Raw genomic sequence first — 23,659 nt, forward strand, 5'->3', positions numbered from 1 at the left:
TTTCTGTAGTCTTTAAAAACAAGCACGCAAAAGAACAGAAGGAAACTAAAACTTGTTTCAACGCTGCAGCTTTCCTCCCCCAAAGCAGATGATCCTTGTCTCCGTGCTATTTACATTTGTGTATTAAAGTTTCTTGCCAATTCATCATTTCTTTGAAAAATAGTCTGGTTCTGCCCTTTTCTTGAACTTCATCAGTAGTCCTTGCCCTACCCTGCTGCCACAGGCACAGTAGGGAACCAACAAGGAAACTAGAGGAAGTCCAGCTTACACTTTTTCATTGTGAAAGCTTTGCAGGAGTCCTTGAGGATACAGGAAGCAAGAGGTACTGAAGTCCAAGACAGTACTGGCTGCATCTATGACAAAGGCACAGAGCACTAGAGCACAAAAGAATTGTTTTCCATAGGAAAGAAATAAAAGTTCTTCTGCAAACTGGAAACAAGCCAGAGACTCTCCACTTCCACTCTTTGGCAGGTAACTCGGCAGCAACTGCTGAATTATGGAAGTCTGATCAAGTGCTTTCAGAAGGCTTCTGCACTGGAAGTTCAGGTTTAGGTTGGTTTTTCTGATTGACCTGACTGGAGCAGTCTGGATCACAGGCACTGGGCATTGCTGATGGTACTGAGCTGAGATATTCTCCAGTTTCATACATTTAGATTAGCACCATTCCTCTTATCCCAAAGAACAAGCACACAGTATTCCTGAGCTTGCAGTTCACTCTGCAGTAGGGTTCCTGCCCAGAAAATTCTAAAACTGTTAAAATTCCATTTAAGTAGCTCAAATTGTGGTTCATGGCTCCTTTAGAGAGGAAATTGTGTCTAGGGAAGTCACAAAACATTTCTTAAGAGACACTGAAGTTCAGCAGCCACAGCTGAAGTTGTCTTGAACGAATGAGAGAATTGCCAGTAATTTCCAGTGTTCCCATCAGCTCAGCTCCACTGAAGAGGATGTGTGAGTGGAAAGCCTACCAGGCAGGACGTGCAGCTCCTCTCGCCGCAGTCAAACGAACATGAAAGACGACTTCAGGAAAACCAGAACTTACCCAGCAGTGCTTCAGCAGTAACACAAGGGATCTTCTTACAGAAATGCCATTCCAAGGCCGCACAGACAGACTGGACTGAGGTGCTGCTCTGCTGTTTCTGAAGTTACAAGGGCAGCAGCAGCTTGTTACTCCTCATTTCCTCCCACGGCATACTTGGGCAACAACATTTGATGGCTGATGTTGCAAAGTGCAATTGAAGTTATTACACGGCAGCCTACACACTCGCTTCACCATCTGGATGACCTTTTTAAGGAGAAATCCATCTAAAATCATCTGCAGCAGCCTATGTAACACTGAGAACATTCCTGTAGACCCAGTAAGTAACACATAAAGACAGAAGAGCAGCTATGACTATGAATTTATGGAGGCAGCTACAGAAGGTCAATGTACTAACAACAAGAAAATCTCCCACAAAAACAACTTAAAATGACTTTATTTTTTAAGTATATTAGCACAATATTTACAAAATCATTTCATAAATAAAAACAGTTTCTTGGGTAAAGACTATAGATCTATAGATATTTAAAATGTCTATATATTTATATATACACACATATGTACACACACAAATGAAAGCATACAGTTATGAACAACTTTGGTTTAAATTACTGGTGGGAAAGGGCTGGTTGGGTGTACCGATGACTTTTTAAACTCTCCCTTTTAAATTCCCACCTACAAGAAATCCAGCCCTTAATGCAACAGGATGGTGGGTTTCTCCCATTTCTGGGGCCACGATTCTGCAGCCAATGGACAGCCACTGAGCTCCTCATGTTTCGACACTTTCTAGGAACAGCTCAGCCTGATCCCACGGTGACACAGCGGGGTTCTGCTGCAGTTTGCTTCGCAGAAAATTAACATAAAGCTATTAAACATAACTGTTTTTATAAGGCAGAATAACTCAACATAATGCCAGTTGATTTGGTTTTTTATTCCTCTGCTGCTAAGACTTTCAACTTGCCAGAGGGAATCTCTAGTTATAAACAGGGAGCACTGCACAGTACTAAGAAAAAATTTTATACTGAATTGTAATGGAGAATCATCTCCCATCTTCAGTTAGTTATCACTGAGATTATGGAAAAACCTGCACCAAAAGATTCATATGCAAGAGCTCAAACCTTACGTGAACACTCCCACTGGCAAAGCAGGACAGTAAGTGTGAGCCCTACATGTCTCTCCCATATTTTATCCCAAGGGTGACCCTCTTCCCTATGTCCAGTTCCACTGATCCCACTGAGGGCTGGCCCATGGCTTGCTTTAAATGGCTCAATCCTGCAGCCTTGGCAAAGAGGGACAATTATGAGAGCACCCACTGTAAAATCTGACACCTCAATTTTGCTTTGTTGAATTCTTAATGTGACTCAGAGATCAAAGTGTAGAGACCCAAACCCCTGCAAACTGCACCCACAACATGGATATGAACCTTGTTTTGTAACATTCAACTCTGAGAAGTGCCAAATTACTCAGGATCTTTAAAAACAAGGATTTTATTACACGACTGACTGGCAACAGCTTTCCAAACCAAGTTTGAAATTGTTAGAAGGAGAAAATCATGTGTGCCGTTGAAATATAGTACCTTAGTACAAACAGGAAACAGTGTCAAGATTTCTACAAAGCGTACACAAAGTCCAAGAGCAGCCCACTGTATTGGAACAACTCTCAAAACAGCTGTAAAACATAGCAGAATCTCATGGAATGTGCAAGTCCTAGTAAACAGATTTTTAACCATACCATTAGATATATACAGAAACTGAGCTTCCTCACTCTTCATCAGCTCCTCTTACTTTATGTATCGGTGACGTAATGGCAGCAACACAAACCTGTGCCAGAAATTATATAGCTCTTTTCCATTCAAGAAAACAATGTTTTAAACTCTGTCAAAAATACACCAAATAGGACAACTCCTATTTTAATGAAGCATCCACGACTTTCACAAATTCACTGAGTTAAGAAAGCCTGAAATTGCTTCAAGTTCCACATACTGCACAACATGAACACACACAAGAACCACATTCAGCATTAAGATTACCAGCTCCTGTGCTCTGTAATTCCAGTGCTGAATTAGGCTCCAACAGCTGAGCAGCTTCTCACCAAAGGATACAGAGGAGGCACGGGGAGCCCTCTCACTGGACAAAAGTACCAGCCACCAGAGCACACATGACTACTGTCCACAGAGAGGAATACTAATGTCTCACGGAATTAGAACTCTGTTAATAATTTCAGGAGAGCTGGGAGTAAAGTTTGTACTTATGCAACTTTGTGTGTAACTTTTTTTTTTTGTATAAAAATTTGCTGAATGTCAGAAAAGATGTATTTGTACAATCTCTACTTCCTGCTTGTATCATACACATAAACCATACTTTGTCCATGCACACAAATAAAGAAAACAATAGTCTAAATGGTATTGCAATATCTGGGCTCAGCAGGCCCATTATCAAAGCAGTGACTAATGATAGTTTTTGAAAATAATACCACTAAGGATTACTGCAGGGAGACTCTGTACTGGGCAAATAAGTGCTTTTTATATTCTCACTCTCAACCATCCCGTATACACCATAACAAAAGAAAATAAAGATCACATGTGGGCAAACACACATGTTCCTTGCTACAGCTGCTGTGACTACAAAATTATGTCATTTATATCAAAAGCACTTTTGCCACACATGCAGAACAACTAGATTCCTGAATTTCTTCTCGTTGAGTAGTGCATCTTCAAGGCCACGGTGTATCAACAATGGTGTACTTTTTATATACGCATCACATAGCTCTGCAGTTCTGGGAATTGAAAAAGAAAGAAAAAGAAATATTGTTTGGGAAGAACGGCAATGTTTTGCACTGTCCATGCAAGTCACAGCTTATAGGGTTTTTTTTAAATTTCAAAATTGAAAGCACATTTAGCATTCACATAGTGGAAAAAGGTGTTACTAACAGCAAGTGATGTTTCAGCCTCTCCACAAAAGAAAGGTGGACACTGTCTTGGAGCTTTCACTTGTGAATTTGAATAAACTGAAGTAGCTCACAGGCTCAGCTATCTGACCCACCCTGTCCATAAACTCTAATGCTAGTTTACTTTCACCTGCTATTTTCATAGCATCTGATTCATCCCTGCTTCAGTCTGTGTGTGAATTTTCCAGGGAAGGTTAACATAGAAGCAGGTAGAGCTCAAAAGGTTACTGCCTCCAGCGAGTGAGTCAGAGCATTTGCCTTCCATCTGTAAAACCTTCTGTCACTGGTTAGGAGCCATCTTTCAGAGCAGAAAAAGCACACAGACTTCTAGCTCTACCCTAAAATTAAATTGACAATTTCTGGCTTTTGGAAGCTCTACCTCGGCACTAGAAGGTCAGTTTTCATAACCTAAATGAGACCAAAGAAAAAACGGGCAACTTATTTCAAATTGGATCTCCAAGCAAATCTCTGCCTTGTTCTTCAGCAGGATGAGGTCACTGCAGAGAGCCCATCCTGACCTCCCTTCTGGTTTGGTCTGAATGCAATAGACTGGCAAACATCTATTTGTTTCCTGGTCTCAACTCTGTCAAGAACAAGCAGCAGCCAGTTCTGGAGCAGACTCTGCCTCCCACTCCATCCAGATCAGATTACACTAACTGGTATACATTTATCACTGTGTTTATGAGACAGCAATGCACTTGTCCTTTGTACTGCACAAGTGCTTGTATTCCTGTTGGTTTAGAAAGTAAATATGTGGGATATTTGGATGAACCAAATATAGTAGTCATAAGTAACACAAACTGAACGGCACACAGTATTTGTAAGGAAGTCTTTTTAAAACTCATACACCTTTTTCCAATAAGAGCTAACTAGTACCTCATTTATTTGCTCATTGTCAATCCATGCCTCCTAGAAATGGCATGATATAAAAGTATTTCAAATGAGCTAACAGATTTGGAGTGACCTTACTCTTTATCCCAAGTAGCAAAATGTTGTAATTGAATGCAGGAGTACTAGGCTCAGGGTCTAGTGATACCTCATGAAAAGCTTACTCAGTGCTCAGGGAGAAACATAAGTACCAATGGCTTCAACAAGTGCTTTTTTATCCTATTCCCATGAAAAGTACAGCTGCTGAATAGAAAAGACTTAATAATATTGTTTTCATTTTCAAACCTTATCATCTAGCCTAAAATTTATGCTCTTCAGTGAGAGCAATCTGAAAAATAATAAATTGAGTGAAATCTGACTAGAATACAATCTAACAAAATCCACAGAATTCAAGTAAAACCTAAAGAGGGTGGGAGGAAGTTAATTTTAAACCACCTTCCTGTGAAATTCCAACAGTGACCACCAATTAAGTGCAGAGAGAAAGCTTAGTTATATCAACAACAATAAAACAAAAACATAAACCACCCCAAAAAACACCAACCAAATACACAACCCACCACCAAGGAAACATTCCATACACCTTAAATACTATATGAGCATAAAGGAAACATAAAGCTATTTGACTTTCCCCATTTGATCAGAAACATACTATTGCACAGTTCTCCCACTGACTCATTCTCTTCACTGTTTAGGAATACACACTCTTCCCCCATGTTTGATACAGAAGACACGTATTCTTTCTTTTCAATTAAATATAATTTGAAAAAGAACAGCACCTACCCTGAAACGTGTCCTCCAAGTTTCACTGAATTAGCACTGGCTAACTCTAAACATCAAAACTCTCAAATGCTTAGCCATTAAAACAAATATCTGTTAGACTTACCATCATTCTAACATCACTCCTTTTGCATCTTTAAAAGTCAAAAAAAAAATGGATTAGTAATGAGTGAAACAGAAATAAATGCTTCACAGGTAATATTCAGGTTAATTCTAAAATTCAGGTTAATTTTAGAATTCAGGTTAATTTTAGAATTCAGGTTAATTTTAGAATTCAGGTTAATTTTAGAATTCAGGTTAATTTTAGAATTCAGGTTAGAACTTGCTATTACTCAGCATGTCAATTAGCGAATGTAACAGCGAAAAGAAAAGCAATCTCATCCCTTTTTCACTGTAAACTTCCCTCACCCTAAGTGTGATCAGAGTTTCCCAACCCAAGGAAATATGCAAAGAATAGAGTTGCAAGGATAGAATTTGCTGTGATCAGTAAGTATTTCACCTAAATAAATGTGTATGAAGAATTAACATCAATTTTCAATACCAGTCCCTCTTCTTCCCTTAAAAGGTGGACATTTTGCAAAGCAAAGAGGGTGGACATAATATCATGAGATACTAGATCTGTCCTAAAACTGTCCAACAGTGCCTCTGGCTAGCAAGCACAGTGGCATAAAATAGGGAATCTGGAGCTGCAGGCAACATTTAATTGAGAAATCCAACTCTTACTGACTCATAGAGCCATATAAGTTGCCACACTTATCTGCCATCTTAGTGCTGTGGTATTGGGAATTAGAATCATCTTTACCCAGAATTAATCCCTTAATGAGAAGATAAACCTTAAATATCACCTACCATTTAGTGGTTCTTCTACAGCTTTCTGCAAAACATTTAAAAATATATATATGTATAAAAAGCCTTCATGTTTACTTCTGGCTGGCCACAGTTAAATTACTCTAATTGACATATACAGTAAGTAGTGATTCTACAAAAACGAAGAAAGCTTAATGTTAATCAAATTAATGACTAAAGGTCTAAAAAAAATGTATCAGTGCATTCTCCAGGTTGTTTTCCCTTACTGTGATGTTTACCCAGATGAAATACCCCTAGGTGGCAGCGGAAGCCATGCAGATATTACTTTTAAGCTCTGAAACCTAACTGATTATTTCTGTTATTTGATCAATGGTTAGTAACAAAGCAGCAGGACTAAAAAAGAAAAGAAAATTAGTAGCCAAGCAAATCAAGTGGAATCTCCTCAAAAAGAAATACATGACAGTTTTGCATTTAGTCTTGTAGACAATCAGAAACAACACATGCAACCTACAGAAATGCTAAGAAAAGGATCAGTACTTGGTTAAGATGGCAGATTTCAAAATACACACCTTTTTGCCCTCCGACTCAGGAAAATCTCATGAATCATTTTTCAAGTGTGCCCCAGTGTCAAAATTATGCCCTTCACCAATATTAAGTTTTCCATGGTCTTTAGATGACACAGAATCAAAGTGTATTCTTAAAATTACTTCATACCTATTTATTGCCTCAAAGCACAGCAATATAGGCTGAACAGCCCGTGATGGAAACAAGCAGCATAATTTCCTAACAGCCATTGACGCCTTGGGAAGGCTGATGTGGAACAGAGACTGGACAGAGCTAGAGATTAAAGTAGATATTTATTGAAAGCTCTTTAAAGATCAACCTTGGGCAGCACACGAGCCTGGCCAGGGCTACACCCAAGGTGGACTTAAAATGGTCACAAAACGGATGACTGGTCACAGGGTCATACTCTTTTATAAGTTTTGTTCCATTTGCATATTGGGTTTAATTGTCCAGTTACAGCTTCAGATTATGAAGTCCCATCCTTCTTGTTTTCTCTCTTCAGTCCACTGTTGTTTATGCTTTTGGGCCTGAAAGTTGTAACTGTTGTCCTTGGTCTTCGGCATGAAAAGGATTGTTTTGTCTACCTACTCTGTGAAGAGAGCTGACTAGCACTTAATACGAGGCTCAGAACTACACCCCTAGGCATCACAGAATCTGAAAAACATTAAAGTTAAAACTTAAGGCATTACCGTAAGCTCATGGACACAAATTATATCACTTGAATTCCTCTGCATCTAGCCCTCAGCTATCTGCAGCTGCAAAGAACGTATTTGTACTTCCTGAAGTTTCCAATGACCTCTAAGTTTTAAAAATTTCTTTTGATTTCATTCTTGTCTCCAATTCAGAGAGTAACATGATGTACATTCCTGTGTTGCGGTGGCTATTAATTTCTCAATTCCTTGCTGCCATGGAAGACCACCTTGTGAGGAGAGCAGATCATAAAGAGAATAGAGTTGTCATCAAAGGATGCTACTTTGCATGCTGATTTCTAGTTCAAAGTTGATTTACAACCAAAACTAAGTTAAGGGAAAAAAACCCCCCTCCTCTTGCCCTGTTTGCTTCCATTCTACAAATAAGCACAAGGATGTTAGATAAAGGCAAGATTTCATTTTGAATGAAATGAATATCTTTGAATGAATGAATATCTTCAATTCACTTCTCAGCTCAATCTGTAACATAATTATCTCAACCTATTTTCCTTCTGTTTTTTGAAAAACTCTGTGCACTTACATTCCTTTTATAAAGAAAGACTTATCCTCTGAAATATTCTTCCATACAATGAAAACGGATGAGCAAGAGCAAAGGAAATTTAAAAACCTTAAAAATCTCTTGTTCTAACTACAGTCAGCTCTCCCTGTTAGAAACCATCTTCCTTCAACAGCTGGGTCTCAGGCTCTAGACTGGAGACCTGAAAATGTGTCTCAAATGATAGCTGGCATCCAAGAGGTGGGATGAGTTAGCATTTGTCAGATCCCCCTGCTACAAGGAAGGTTTTTACTGGTATTCCACAGCTGTGCCTCTTTCCTTGCTTCTGGAAGACACCAGAAACAGGCAGTTCACATTCATGGATCACTCAAAGCACTGTGTAAGTCTGTGAAAATTACTGGTTTGGAAATAGTTATTCTACAATTCAAAACTACCAACTGAAAAACCTTCTTTAAAAAAAACCAAGGTATTTTTCAATTTGTTCTGTGTTACCTAAAGACAGGCATTTTCTTTTCAGAAGGTCTCATCAAATTAGGGGGCATTACAGCAAAATCAGAAAAAAAAGGTCAAGGCTATGCCATCTGTATAGCCAGGAACTGAAGAGAATATCAAAGGATGTCCAAAACCATAGGAAAAAAACTTCAAAATCTTTCTTACAGCCCACCTGGACGTTTTGCACTCACATTAACAAAAAAGCTTTTTAATAAGGCGAGCAAAATGGCTTTTAAATACTCAGCTGGAAGAGTGCACTGTAAAAGGACACCAAACTTCCACCACATCTCAGTGACAGCAATGGAAACTCCATTTGGGCACAACAGTCGGAGCAGCCCTATGTCAGGGTGGCAATTACAGGACTACAGACACACTCAATAGGGACAATGGAGACCACCAACTCACTCAACATTAGACATCTGTTACACAGCCAGAACTGTTGCTTGCTACCAACCTGGTCTGAATTCGAACTAGTGAAGAAAGGTTCAGTATCTCACTACAATCCCCTGAGCCATCTAGTCACCCCAAATTTATTAATTTTAAGCTTACCCCCGGACGAGGATGATCTTTCATTCTGGAACCTAAAATAATTACAAAAAAGTGACCAAGCAGATGAATAAATGTCACAATCAACCAAATAAAAACACAGAACCATAGAATTGTTAACGTTGGAGAAGACCTCCCAGAGCATCAAGCCCAAGCAGCACCATCACTTTCCCCACTAAACCATGTCCTCAAGGGCCACACCTAAACATTGCTTCCAGTGATCGTGATTTCACCATGTCCTGGGCAGCCTGTTTCAATGCTTGACCACCCTTTCAGAGAATTTTTTCCTAATATCTAATCTAAGCCTCCTCCAGCACAACTTGAGGCCATTCCCTCTCATCTTGTTACCTTGGAAAAGGTATTGTCTACTGATAAAACTTGCAACAGTGTTGTAAGACGCATAATAGAAGCTTCCCCTGTCCAAAGGTGCTTAATTCTATGATCTGAAAATTCTTAAAGCCTCTAAGCACTTTTCTGTTTAGGAACCAAATAATCTTTTCACGTACAGTGTGTGAATTGCCTCACTCATGCACTCAGCTCCAAAGGTGAATTAAGCTACTCACTATTCATTGTGCTTATTTTGGCATGCTACAATCTACCCCAATGGTCACATTTGACTTCTTCAGCCAACACAATCAAACCAGAAATGCAACATTTATGTAGACCATGAGCACACAGCATTCAAGTCAATGCTATACAAGTATATACAAGTACACCAAAGTCAATAAAATATAAATTTACTGTTATTAAAAGCTTGATTCACATCTGCCGTATTTTTGACTCATCTTCATTTATCCTGGATATCAAATATTAGGCATTCTGGCTTAATTTCTTCTCTACTGAAATTCTCTGTCTTAGAGTCAATTATTTCTGGCCATGCCCACACATGTTGTGCACACACTAAACCTGGGAGCCTGCATGGTTCAGTGCAGACTGGTTACTGCACCCACTGTAAACACTTCAGCAGCTTGAGTCTGGACAAAACATATCCTCAACTGCACAGTTCTGTGTCCACAGAAGGTGGACAACAACAAGGGGTTTGAAGAGCCTTTGTGCACACCTTGAAACAAATGTCACTCGGACCCAAGCTCTAGAGTCCACGCAATGTTATGCTGTGCTCTGCCAGCATTCCAGTCACACAGCATGGCTGGGTTTTGTTTATTTAGCAAATCTTTAAATCTCCCATCTTTTTGAGATCTGATGAGCAGAACAGTTTCTGAAACAACGGCTTGGTACTCTTTTCTCCTGGAAAACTATGAAAGGTATGCATTCAAATTGCTCTTCTTCTAACCTACCTCTAACCAGTGCAGATCAGCAGGCAGATTTTTGCTTCTTTAAATCCAAGCTTTTGTCACCACCATCCCACAACCCACTCTACAGAATCCTTGACAACCTTTTGCTCTCTTCATTCTAAGATTCAGCTGGTCAACTGTGCAAATGCAGAACTTGAACGGCAACATCCCTCCTACAACTGAAACACTCTTACTTAAGAAACCTGGCTATGTTGATCTTGAAACAGTTTATGATAATAACCTGTGCGTTTTTTAACTCAAGATTCCCCACACACTCTATGCAACAAAGCCAACACATACAGACAAGTTTCAGTAATTTTTAAACGATGTAACTGTGAAATCACACCTTGTGCTTAAATGAATTATGTCTACTTGAAAGGAAAACAATTCAGAATATTAGGTGCTACTTACCCATAATAAACACGTATCCCAGACTAAACAAGCTTGCAAGAGCCATAATAGCTAAGCCAGCAATCAGAACAGACCCATGTAATGGAGGACAGGCTGGGAAAAGCACAATAAAAGAACTGTATCAACTGACACAAAAAAAGCACAAACTCTTATTTTCAGATATAACTGCTTAGTAAAATAAATAAACCTGAAAAAGACAGGCATGATTAAGTTCACTTTCAAAGCTATCCCAGAAGTACTCCTGCATCTTTCCTTTTCTGTACACATTCTTTAGTGATACAGAGGCATTTACTGATTTATCCTGCTTAGCTGAAATATTCTACTATTCTATTCTAGTTTAGGTACTCTGTTGTCATCCACTGCAATTGATAACATTCTTTCATTACCTGTATTTTAAGTTTAAACTTACATCTTCAAACCCAACTGGTCTGGACTGTAATTGTATTAGATGACAGAATTTATAACAACTGTTATTGTTATTACAAGTATCTGTCTACTCAACCCAGAATGAGTTTTGATTTCTTCTGACAGTTCAGGATCACTGAGCTGAACTTCCAGAGATACAGGAAACACTACCATGTACAACCTGGGAGAAGAACACCCTAAAAAAACTAGGGACACTTTTCATTTACAAGCATTATGAAAACATCCTCCAAAAAATCCCTGTACTAATGCTTTACCAGAAATCTCTCATCAGTTTATTTTACTATGATAACTTACAAATACTGCTGTAAATATTAAACAATAAGCATAAAATTCAAATCACCAACTCCACTGTAAGGGCTATCATTTCAGTCAGATTAGACAAATCTTGAAAATCACTTCAAGGAGAAATAGGTCTTAAATCCCCAACCAAATCAATGACTAAAATGAAGAGTATCTGTACAAAACAATAAATCAGGAGCATAAAGTGACTACAAGGAACACAAATTTGTATTCTCCTACTAAATATACTGCCAAGGACAACTAGTCCTAAATTGACCCTTATCTCTGCTGTGGGGCTCTCTGGTGGCACAGGGGAAGACAGGGAGGGGACAAAGGGAGGCCAGGGGCAGGGATAAGGGACATCACTGTTGTGTGGTGGTTAGCTGGTGCTCCTTTTCCACAGTGACAGTTTGTCAGTGATGACACAGAGTGTCAGCCACAACCACACTTAAAACAGCCTGAGGACACTTCCGAGTTCACTGTTTCTACATTTACCTTCTTAATGTGTTTTAATGGTGTTCATTGAAATATTCATGGGCTCAGTGGCATACAGGTGGAGATTGGCAAGATTTAATCACTGAACATGAGAAAATTATTATTATTTAATTTCTAAATACCTTAGGCTCAGTAAGAATAACAGTAATAGTCACCCAAAACTAACATGCAAAATTAAAACAATTAACTGTTTTTTTTAAGCAGCTGCTCACAAAATGCAGTCATGAAACTGATATATGTAATACTTCCTTTAGGCTATTTTTCTTTCACCAGATTAAAAAACCATTAGCACAGTAGTTTTAAACTACATTTACAGAAGTTACTAGCTAACATTCCATGTAATGATGCTATTTTCACAAAGTTTTCGTGTTAGAAACAAACATCAGGTGTAGACACTTACAAAGAAGACTTAACTGCTTACCTGGGACACACAGTGCAAAACCAACCACAGCAATTATAAAACCAAGAAGTTTCCAACCTATCAGAGCCAATGTTGCGTGCAGCAGACTGTCAAAAACTGGAGAAAAAAGGAACAAAATTATAAAATTTACCTACAGAGACATAAAAGATAGATAATTGCACAAAGCTAGAAATCAGATTCTCCTAAATTCTAAGCTCAGCCAGGCAGGGTGATAACAAACCCCCAAGTCAAGGCTCTTGTATGTATACACACACATAAAATTAAGTATATATGAATAACATTATAAACAAACCAACAAGTTGAAAAAAATGGAACCCCTGTTCTCAGAGCTAGTTATTCAACCCAGTCCTTAAACCCAGGAAGGGAGAGCAGAAATTCACTTAGATGTGCTACCCTAAATGTCACTGTCCAAGCAGGTAACTTGTACTTCTGTGAAGCAAATCAGCCTAACAAACACAAGCTAAACATTTTGTTTCAAGACACTATAAATGTGATGAGCCCAGGATGCTACTGTAGCACCTGTTCATAAAAATGAGAGCATTTTGTAGATTATGGGAGGAGCTGAGGTTTTTTCCATCCATATATTAGTGAGTAAAGAAATACTCACCAATTCCAAACATGACATACTGAAGTGGTACCAAAATCACAGAAGGGATTACGATTAGGCCAAGACCAGCCTGATTCTGTGCAGTATAACCATCTGCAAAAATTTATGTGGCAATCAGTAAAACCAAAATTGTTAACTGGATTAAAGCACAAAGCAACAAACATAAATCATTGGCATCACCAAATTTCTTGGGTTCAGAAAGAAATCCCACTAAAGGACCCAAAGTCACTCTCTAGTCCCTAATATTCACCCAAAGCAGTAGGATAGAAAATACACATAAATTTGGAGTCTGTATCTTCCTGTGATCACTTGAGGGCCTGACAACTCCAGTGTTGTTTTCTGCTGCAGTCTGTATACTTTTTTTTATTTAAAAATTAGTAGATGGCAATTAATAGGTGGCACTAACTTCCATACTACAGAATGGAAGAGATTCTTATCCGTTCTTATTCCCTTAATTTAACAGAGCAATTTTAATCACTTACCTTGGATAAAAAGAGCAGCGCCTACACCAGCTACAATTACTAAGATAACAAGTGTGACAATAATGCACACTTTCTTCTGAAATTCAATTTCATATTTTAATCCTTAAAGAGACAGAGAGGAAAACAATTATACATACAAGTTCTCTCACTAAAATACACAGATTTATGATTCAGACTGTTCCTAAATAAAAAAACTCAAACTCCTAAAAATTAAAACTATATACACTCCCAAATTTAATTTGTTTTCATTGTTTGATATGGTTAATATGGCTTACTCAGAAAAACGACACCTGGCATCAGTGTTCTAGTCAAATTCTTACTTTCTCCTTCCATACAATCAGCTGATATGTTATCAGAATAACTTTGGGACATGGTACAGGTTAATTCAGGTAGATGCACTGCTGACATTTAAATGTTACAGTGAATTTGTTACTCAGGTGAGTGTCAGAGAGGGATTCAGAAATTCCAGGTTTCGTCCTCTTCCTCATGACAGTGTGTGAGCTGAGACACACCACATCACCTCTGTCCCTGAAGGAACTCAGTTCCTAAAAGGCAATCCTGTAAACAAAAGTCCCAAATATGCTACCTCAAACAAACCAACACAACACCCCCCCAGTGCACAAAACCAAGAAAACATACATTCCCAAATATTACACAGAAAAATCATGCCAAATTTAACAACCTGTTTAAAGGCATAAAGTGTCACTGGTGGATTCCCAGGTTATCTAAAAGAGTACAAATTAAAGCAAAAAAACACACCAACATAAAAAAATCCCAACAAACAGTAAGTACACCCATATATATTAAGTTAGAGATAGAACACCCCATTTCCCCAACAGAGGCAAAGACTTTTCAGTGAATTGCCCAGGTGCAAAAACATCCAAACATGCTAAAATTACTCTCATAAAATGGCAGTGCTTCTCCATGAAATTATTAACTTTCCTAAAAATGCTGAAGTTCTGCTATGAATGCAGGGCAATGACAAGTCCTGAATGGATCAGAGGTTCCTACACCATTATAAAATATGAAAATCAGAGATAAAATAATTTTTAAAAGCAGGTATTAGTTTTCAACCTTGAACCATAGATGGACCTTTGAAGAGTCACATAAACACTTCCAGATTCATGAAAAAGTGATAAAGGAAGTTACATATAGATGGCTGAATATGTATGTGATTATTACAAATTACCCTGAGTGCAATTACTTTCTATTTCTTATGGACTTGACTGAAATGTTTCTTTTTTTAATTTATTTTTTAGAAGTCTACAAATTGAAAAAGGTTGAAAAATCCCAAAGACTGAGGTAACAAATTGCACCACCTGAAAGACCAGGCCATAAAGCACACTCTCTCTGCATTGCACAGATGTTGGACAACAGTGTATAAAGAACGTCTAAGGATGTCTTATGCTTGTGAATTAATGTATTGCCTCTAAAAAAACTTAACAAAATCTTTTATGTTAGTGTTAAATTATAACTAAGCCAAAGTGCTTAACTAAGTGGAAAAAGACTAATGAAAAGTTTTACATTAAGAAGCGAGCACACCATTCTTCTCTCCTATTGATTTTACAGCCATATAATGAAACATTTCTGAATTATTCAATAATGTCATGGTGAATCAACAGCGAAGAAAAGCTTCACACACACCACATCTCTGTGTATTATCTGGATCAATTCCCACACATCTTTTAGATGTTAACACCGCCTTTCATTTCACATGGATGCCTTTGTGCATGGAAGTGATTTCAGGACCAACCAGTAACTAAAGAGAATTAAAGAGTAAATACTTACCAATAAAAATTAACAGAGCTGTACACAAAACAACAAGTAAGCACCCCAGTGATATGATGACAACCCTTTCCACTAGAAGGAACCATGATCCTAGAGAACAAACAAAGAAAAAAGTAGGAAGAGAACAAAACCTGAGACTATTTGCTTTATATTTATCATTCCTCTTAGGCTATGCCATAGATTGCCCAATACTATATGTAATTTAGCATTAAAAATTATAATAGGCTAAGAAACCTGTGTCCTCTACCTATGTATTTTTCTCCCTGCTCTTCTGTGTGATAACCTACTTTTTCCACACTTCCAGTTATCCCAGTATTTCCCAAACTGGAAGTCTTAAATTCCACTGGAGCAGAGAATATGCTGGTATTAATTTTTGGCACTACAAGCTACTGAACTTGTGGAACTACAAAACCCTCTGTAAATCAGAAAAGCAGTATTTAGGATAGGCAGAGGAGACATGAGAAGTCCAGTGTATGCCTCCTCAGCCATTCTGTTCTACTTTCAATGGTGGTAACTCCAGAAGGGATCTGGATGTGTGGCAAGGAACACAGGACTAGCCTAAGCGAGAGGGAGACATCACCTTGGTAATTTTAGGTCTTCCCAACATCATCCACGTAGACTTTTTTCCCCTGCATTTTGGATGCCTTAGGCTGCTCAGTCAGTCATGCTTTAAGCGGCTATAAGCCACCTTCCGACATAAAATTCTGAAAATATCTCCACTGAGCTAGAAAATGCAGTTAATTCTTGCATCTCTGCTCATATATTCATTTAGGCTCACTCAGTGGAATCCAAAGTCTCCATTTCTTACATTATACGTGCCACCATTCCTCTCTGCCTGCACATTTGCTTCAAAAGAAATTTATGATCTTCATTAAGATGATATTTGTTGCAATTTTCTCCATACATAGAAGTTGTATCTGTTGCTCCAGAAACATGTAAGTAAGCAGCAATACCTCACAATTTTCAATGCCAATTAAATACCCTGAGGGCAGCTTTTAAGTTCACCAATTTCTCTCTTCCCTTTCTCTCTCATCCTCCCAACAAGAGGTCACAGAAGTAGATATAGTGCATACAAAAGAAATACAAGGCAAACACTAAGCTGAAGGCAAGAAAATGGAGAAACAGCTGCTAACTTCACAGTCACCTAAACAAGAGTAATTTACTGAACTGTTTAAAGCAAGGCTTTTTGCTTCACTCGCAAAACTGGAATAGCAACTAAAATTGAACAGTAACTTCAATCCACAGTGGCCACTCCCTAGATAAGCCAAATCTCAGCAATGCTGCTCAATGCAACTGAGAATAATTAAAGAAAGTAACTGCAAGCAGAGACTCTGAGAAGCACTTCACTTCCTCTGAAGCATTTCCAGCTGATGCTATCCAGTACCACAAGAAGAAAGCAGCCAAGAAGCCTGGTATCTGCTGGGGCTCCAGTGTGCAACACAGAGCCACGTGTGCTCTGGTCCTGGAGTGTGAAAGAGCTTCCTGTACAGAAGTGCTTGCAATAGTGCAGACAAGCAACATGCAAAGCAGAGGAACTGCTGAATGCATGCTCCTGGAAATGTACTTCCCTTACTCTGGTGCCTCATAGTAATCAATTAAACTCCTGCCATAAAGCAGTGTTTTGAGAGCCAATATAGGGCAGCCAGTTCCAAGCTAAGAAGAGAGACTTTCAGACTGGGGGGAAAGAAGAGTGAAGAGGTAAAAGGGAAAGGAAACAGGAGAAGACAAGGAAGAAAAGAAAAGAAGAGAAAAAGCAGCAAGAAAAGAGATGATAAAGAGAGGAAAAAGAAAGGAAAACGAGCAAACTTGACAGGCACTCTCCTGATCAGGAAACCGTGTCTGTACACAAAGATGAGGGCACTTGCAGAGAAATCTTGCTCATACTGCCTAGGTGAATCCAGGAATTCTCTAAAGAGAGATGGAGGATAGCTTGCTCTTGGTATGACTATCTTTGTAAAAGCATCAACTGGAACATGTCAGTAGTGACAGCATGAATTCACTACTCAGAAATGATCAAGTGAAGACTAGTACAGGATTTCCATTATCAACTAACCCTTTTGAAAACTTACTACACTTTCTTCTATTAGCTTATTGTCTCAAGAGTTTTTCTAGAACACTGAGGAGAAGCAAGCAACAAAACATTGTGCAGGACTGAGGGAGACAGAGAGCAAGCAGCTGTGTTTCCTTCAGCTACAGCCTCAAACCTATGTTTTACATTTTCTAGCATATACTCTCAAACCTAATGCAACCTCAAAACTATAAATTTTTCACCAACCACATTTTTCCTCTGGTGTTTCATCGCCGCAACTGACAACTAGAAAATGAAATCAGAAAAATTTTATCAGTTTCCTGCTCTGTTGTCTTTATACCAATTTCACAATTACATACACAGAGAAAATAAAACTTGCAAATGGGACTTGATTCTCCTACATTCTCAAGCCTTGCTTCCTCTTCTGGAATGTAACAGTGAATTGCATAAACAGTCAAAAAAGGCTGAGTAAGCTGTAAGAGAACAAAGGAAAGAAACTGTGTACACCTCTTCCCCTGTTTTTACAGTGTTCTAAGAAATGAATGATTTTCTAGCATCTTCACTTTCAGTGGCTGTGCCCTGCTCAATTGCAGGATCACATCTGCTTTACAGGGTATATGGTTAACAACTAGACCCAAATGAAAATTACACAAATGTCTGCAACAGGACACAAGTAACATCAGTTTGAGCTTCACATATATTTTATTGTGAAATGCAAAAACTAGTAGCAAAACCAAACAAAATTCCAGGGTGCATGGGTAAGGCTCCATGTGCTACACATATGCAACCCATTTGGCGCTTCTGAGCAGCTCTCCAGAGGCAAGACTCTCGTGCCAAACAGATGAACAGGGCACACCTATGTCCATTGAAACAGTCACATCTGCACAGCACTGGACAGATAACACATGGAGAGCAGAATCCATTATCCAACAGCTGAAGCGCTGGAGAACATGGGCTGGGACTGACAAGATAAAGTAAAATAGCTCCCTAGATGAGATATTCATTTAGTGAATCTCATTCATTTTTAACATCACTTTAAACACCATCTTTTGAAGATGATATTTAATGCCAGAAAACCGCAAGTTGCCATCTAGCAGTAGCATTTTCAGCCTTGCTAGAAACCTGCCTACCTTCACACTGAGTTTTAGAGCTCTTAAAAGAGAATTTCTGTTAGTTCTACCTGTAGTTTTCCAGCAGAGTTAAAGGTTGCAAGAAACAATTCTTCCAAGAAAAGATCTCTGCAGCCACTGTGATGGATGTATACATTTCAGTACCATGAAGATGATCAGAAATATGTCACGCAATAACATGAGACTGCTGAATATATCAGCACCTATATAATCAAAAATATGTGGGAAAGCATAGATTTTCCTACATGGGACCTAAATCACGTTCAGACATTTTTACAGATTGAAAAAATATATTCAGATCTTTCCCATGGAAGCACTCTCCTTTAACTTAAACCAAAATAAGCCATATCAGCTTACAAGTTAGAAGGCCTGGGTGCTACATTTTTCATATCTCACTTTAAAGGAATACATAGTTCAGTATTTTTCTCTTTCCCTTAAGATTTTGCTTGCTTTCCCTCCCAACAGGTTCTGAAACAATAGCAGGCAACTCACCCGTGCTGTTTTTAAGTTCCATTTTCACTTCTCCTTCTCTGTTGGATTCTATTACTTCACAGCTGTAATTTCCAGCAGTTGCTTGCGCACTGTTGAGCACCAGCGAGGCCGTACCCGTGATTAAATCCGCTTGGGAGAAAAATTTCGCAGATGAAAACGCAGGATCAATAGTAAACTTCTTGTTTTCTCCACGATAAGAAAAAAATGTAACTCCTTGCTTTTTCCATGTCACAAACATGACCTTTTCATTTCTCTGCTCTAGATTAGTCACTTGACAAGGTAAAACTACAGTTTCATTACAGTCATTTTTTTCTATTATACTTGTCCCAACAAGTGTCAACTGCGCAGAACCTATAAAGAAAAATGAAAATGGACACATTCAGAATTATTTCTTAATACTCAAGAACAAAGAAGAAATAATTACAACAAGTGAATTGGGAAAACAAAACAAACTCTCCTGTGAAAGAGAAGCATGCTTTAAGGGATCAACAGAAGACCAAAAAAGGCCTGTTGAATTATGATTATAATTCTACTTACTCCTCTACACAAACTCAGCCACCCTCACAATGTATATATACCATAACCTATCATACATTAAAAAAAAAAAAAGGGGTTGCCATTTATCTACTTGGACACTTCTATTTCACATGTGGAAATACTGCCTGGTTTCTGCAAAGCATACAGACAACACTAACCACAGGCTGTCCCACTGATGTGCAGTTTTTTGCTGCTGATCACACAAGTATCTAGAAACTGAGGTCCAGACATCAGCTCTACACAAGCTTCCTTTACAGTTCATCAAGGACACAGGGAAGAAAGTCTCACTGTTACACTTCTGAGAGAACGCAGGCAGGGCAGCTTAGTCAAGACAGCTTTGTCACTTGTTCCTTCTTATCTCTGAAGGTGGAGCCAAATGCCCATAGATTTAAATCATTTCTTGCAAATTCGCTCTCTTTTCCTTTCCAGTGGAGATGGTGCACACACAATCCCGTACTTCAAATAAGATTACTACTTAGTATTTGACTGCATACACAACAGAATTAAAAATGGAGAATTTGTAAAAATGATCAATCTGTATCACTGATCACTGTTACTAATGTCTCTAACAATCACACTCAACGCAGGAAAGGAAAAATAAAGACCAAACAGGATTATGTTCCCACCGCTGGCTTGCCCCATCTCTCTCCCACACTGCACCACACTTCTAGAACAGTAGTACTGACTGACCACTGCTCCAAGAAAGACCTAAACCCTATGCCAAGATTTTACCAGAAATGAAGATCCATTCATCAGTTTCTTAAGAATATCAAAAATTGTAACAGCAGTATATAAATTACATCAGGAACCAGAAAAAAGAGGTTAAATAAACTAGCTGGGCTGTAAGTCATGAAGGCTTTGAATATTTTGTTTTCTCTATTTTTCCTTGTTCGTATGAAATCATGACAAAGTTTAATAGCTTTCTTCATAGTAATTGCTCCCTAAAGTCCCAGAGACATTAATAATTCAAAATACTTTACTACATCCATCTGATAAAACCAAATATGGGAAAGGATATGACAGTCCCCTAATACTGTAAGCACGGAGACTTACAAACTGGAATAGCTCCAGGGACTTCAAGGGAACTACTGATACTCACATGTGTAAAACCAGCTCAGAATGATGACATGTATTTAACGACAAAACTTAATTAGGGCAACAGGAAAAAGAAAAAAAAAATGAAAGGGGGAAAAAAAAAAGTTATGTCACTATTTGCAATAGCTCTTTATTTTTTTTTCCTGTCAAATCAAGAGTCTCAGATCATATTTAAAAAACACTCCTGTCTTAAAATGTCACTTTAATATTCTAACACTGTTTCCTGGATTACTACTGAATATCAAGAGATTAAAATATATTGCCGCTGTATATGTTACGCATGACAGCACATCACAAGGAAGGAGGAAGGATTCTCTGGTTTACTCATTGTGTTGCATTTTTTAACTAATGAAAGCAACAAAAGCAGAACAAAGAGAAAATTATACACCGACCTCAACGTATGCCCTAATAAAAACCAACCGTACACAATTAAAATCTTCAACTGTTCTTCGTGAAACAAATTGCACACCTGTTTCACACTAAATCATGATAATAACCGCTGGGATTTTTCTTCTTTTTCAGAGGCGGCACAATGACATTTTTGCCGGCTCTGTCCTGCGACACGGCTGCTTTCACAGAAGGGGTTGTGCGGCTGCTCTCCCACGAAAGGGAGCTCCACGGCTTCCTGCAGGACAGTGCTTCCACTACCAACTTCACAATAATTCGGGTGGTAAGAGGCACCCAGGAGAACCCACTCCGAACAATTACCAAATCCTGCAGGCAATGGATTACTGGGGGGGCTCTTCGCCTCCGACTCTCTCGCAGATTACCATCTCAGAGGTGTCACACGAAGGTGACGCTTTCAGAGCCTTACACCGAGCAGCGCGGGGCTCCTGAAGCGCTGGCAGCTGCGCAGCGGCCCCAGCAAGGCTGCTGTTCGTGCGGTGCGAATTCACACAGCTGACCAAACTGTTTCGGTCCGGGCACTGCATCTCACGGGAGCCGGCCCTTCGCACCTTCTCACACTAACCACGCTGGGCCACTTGACATTTAACTCAGCCTACTGCCAACCCCGGAATCCAGACTAGAATTTCAACACGAGGTTTAAACACGCAAGTTTCGATGTGCTTCTTACTGACAGAGCAACACTACAGCACCTGCACCTCGGTGAAATTTTGTTAGCGCTGTCCCCCCGCCGAGTTTCTTCTCAAGGCACAGAAAATAAGAATTTAAGATTGTGCGATGTCAACTGCACCTCGATGGCACACAAACCTAGTATTAAAGATCAAGAAACCCTGTCAACGGTAGACCTTGTGCAGCACAGGAGCAGTGCGGCTGTTCCGGGAAAGCACACGGAGCGGAGCTGCCCTAATGCACAGGGAGGTGAAGTGCAAAGCTCTGGGCAAGCTCTCTCTCATCTACCCCGCAACTTGTGCGGGGAGCAGCCCACCGCCGGCCCCGGGGACGACGCGAGGAGCGGCGGGGCCTGGGTGACGGCGTGTGTTGTTTGTGTGTGCGTGTTTAAACGTGCGTCCCCGCTCCTTCCCAAAGGATGGCGATCTACCGCTACGCACCGCAGTCCCACACGCGCCGGCCGCCCGCGGGAGCAGCCGGGAGCTCCGGGCAGGAGCGCCCCGAGTCCCCTCGCCAGGCGGCGGGAGCGGCGGCAGGACGGGCGGAGAGCGCTCCGCCCCGCCGGACCCGGGACCGGCCCCCGCCCGCCGCCGCCGCCGCCGCCACCCGACCCTCCCCTTCCCGCGGCTCGGGGGGCGGCTCAGCCCTTCCCTCGCACCCCGGGAGCCCGGCCGGAGACCTGGGGCGTGCCTGCGCGGGACCGCACGCGATGCGCCTCGGGGCGATCGCCGCGGCCGGAGGAGTCAGGACGACGAGGGCAGCGGAGAGAGGGCAGCGGAGAGAGGGCAGCGGAGAGAGGGCAGCGGAGAGAGGGCAGCAGGGCGGGCGCGGCGGGCACTCACCTGCGCGCAGGGCGCCGAGCAGCACGGAGGCGGCCAGCAGCCACATGGCGGAGCGGCGGCGGCGGCGCGGCCCGGCGCAACAACGGCTCGAGCGGCGCCGCAGCGGGCGGCGCGGAGGAGGAGGGGGCGCTCCCGCCGCTGATTGGCTGCCGCCGCTGGCGCGGGGGTGGGCGCGCGGGGCGGGCTCGCCTTCACGGCCGGCCCCGCTGCCCCGGTAACTGCGCGGCAGCCCGCGGGCTGAGCTGCCGTAGCGCTTCCTTTGGGGGATGTTTTGTGTGTTTTTAAAGTGGCCCGCAGGACGTGTATCCCACACCCGCCCGAGCTCCGGAGCCGCGGTGTTGTGGTTCGCGTTTCCCCACGCACAGCGCGGAGGGCCGCGTTCAGGACCCGGTAAAATGGCTGCCAGGGGAAGGTGCCGACTCCAGTAACAGGGGAAGCATCGACAGGGTGACTCCTCCACCGCTTTATTGATTGCGAGAGATGTGGATTTTTTGAAGGGTAAAACCCCGGTTGGAGTGGGCAGGGCCGCGGCCCGGCGGGGGCGGGAAGGGACGGAGGGAGCGCCTTGGTTTTCCCCGTGCCTTCCTCTGAGTCAGCTGACGCCGGGGCTCAGCGCATCCCCCTGGCCGTTTAAAGCCTGAGGAAGCGCGGGGTACTTTTTTGCCAGGGCTACTTTGGCTCCTGGCTACTGTCATATATAGTAAGTGAAAGTGAAACACAAGGTGTTCAAAAACACTGAAGAACTTGTAAGTGATCGGTTGTTGCACTTCATTTAAAAGCGAGAATAAATACTCCTTTTCCCCTATGTTTGTAGTAATACATACATTTGACTATTTCAGTAAATGTTTCAACGAATTATTTTTTTTTCCCCCAGGAGTAGCTCTTTTGAAAATTAATGTAGAGTTGTCTTAAAATTTTGAATCTATGCATACTTAGTTCTCCAACATATATGTTGGTGAAGCATTAAAAAAAGGACTGTTAAATATATTTTGGGAAC

At 40.7% G+C, this 23,659-nt stretch overlaps 1 protein-coding gene across 7 annotated transcripts; it reads right to left on the reverse strand.

The window, feature by feature from the left end:
• Nucleotides 1–1,454: 1,454 nt before the first annotated feature.
• On the reverse strand, nucleotides 1,455–23,397 carry CD47 (CD47 molecule). 7 transcript variants are annotated; one of them, XM_063393813.1, is made up of 12 exons: nucleotides 22,663–23,393; nucleotides 19,115–19,465; nucleotides 17,739–17,777; nucleotides 15,464–15,553; nucleotides 13,676–13,777; nucleotides 13,194–13,286; nucleotides 12,587–12,682; nucleotides 10,966–11,058; nucleotides 9,266–9,297; nucleotides 6,497–6,521; nucleotides 5,754–5,781; nucleotides 1,455–3,811 (listed from the first exon to the last, which is right to left on the reverse strand). In XM_063393813.1, exons 1-11 carry the CDS (start codon nucleotides 22,706–22,708, stop codon nucleotides 5,756–5,758), a joined length of 993 nt encoding a protein of 330 aa, XP_063249883.1. In that variant the 5' UTR covers nucleotides 22,709–23,393; the 3' UTR covers nucleotides 1,455–3,811; nucleotides 5,754–5,755. The 7 variants fall into 7 exon arrangements, with proteins under 7 accessions (XP_063249883.1, XP_063249887.1, XP_063249888.1 ...); XM_063393817.1 differs by lacking the exon at nucleotides 6,497–6,521 and having other exon boundaries at nucleotides 22,663–23,388; XM_063393818.1 differs by lacking the exon at nucleotides 17,739–17,777 and having other exon boundaries at nucleotides 22,663–23,387.
• Between the last annotated feature and the right edge of the window lie 262 nt (nucleotides 23,398–23,659).

The sequence above is a fragment of the Prinia subflava genome, chromosome 3, assembly GCF_021018805.1.
Source record: "Prinia subflava isolate CZ2003 ecotype Zambia chromosome 3, Cam_Psub_1.2, whole genome shotgun sequence".
Classification (NCBI taxonomy): Eukaryota; Metazoa; Chordata; class Aves; order Passeriformes; family Cisticolidae; genus Prinia; species Prinia subflava.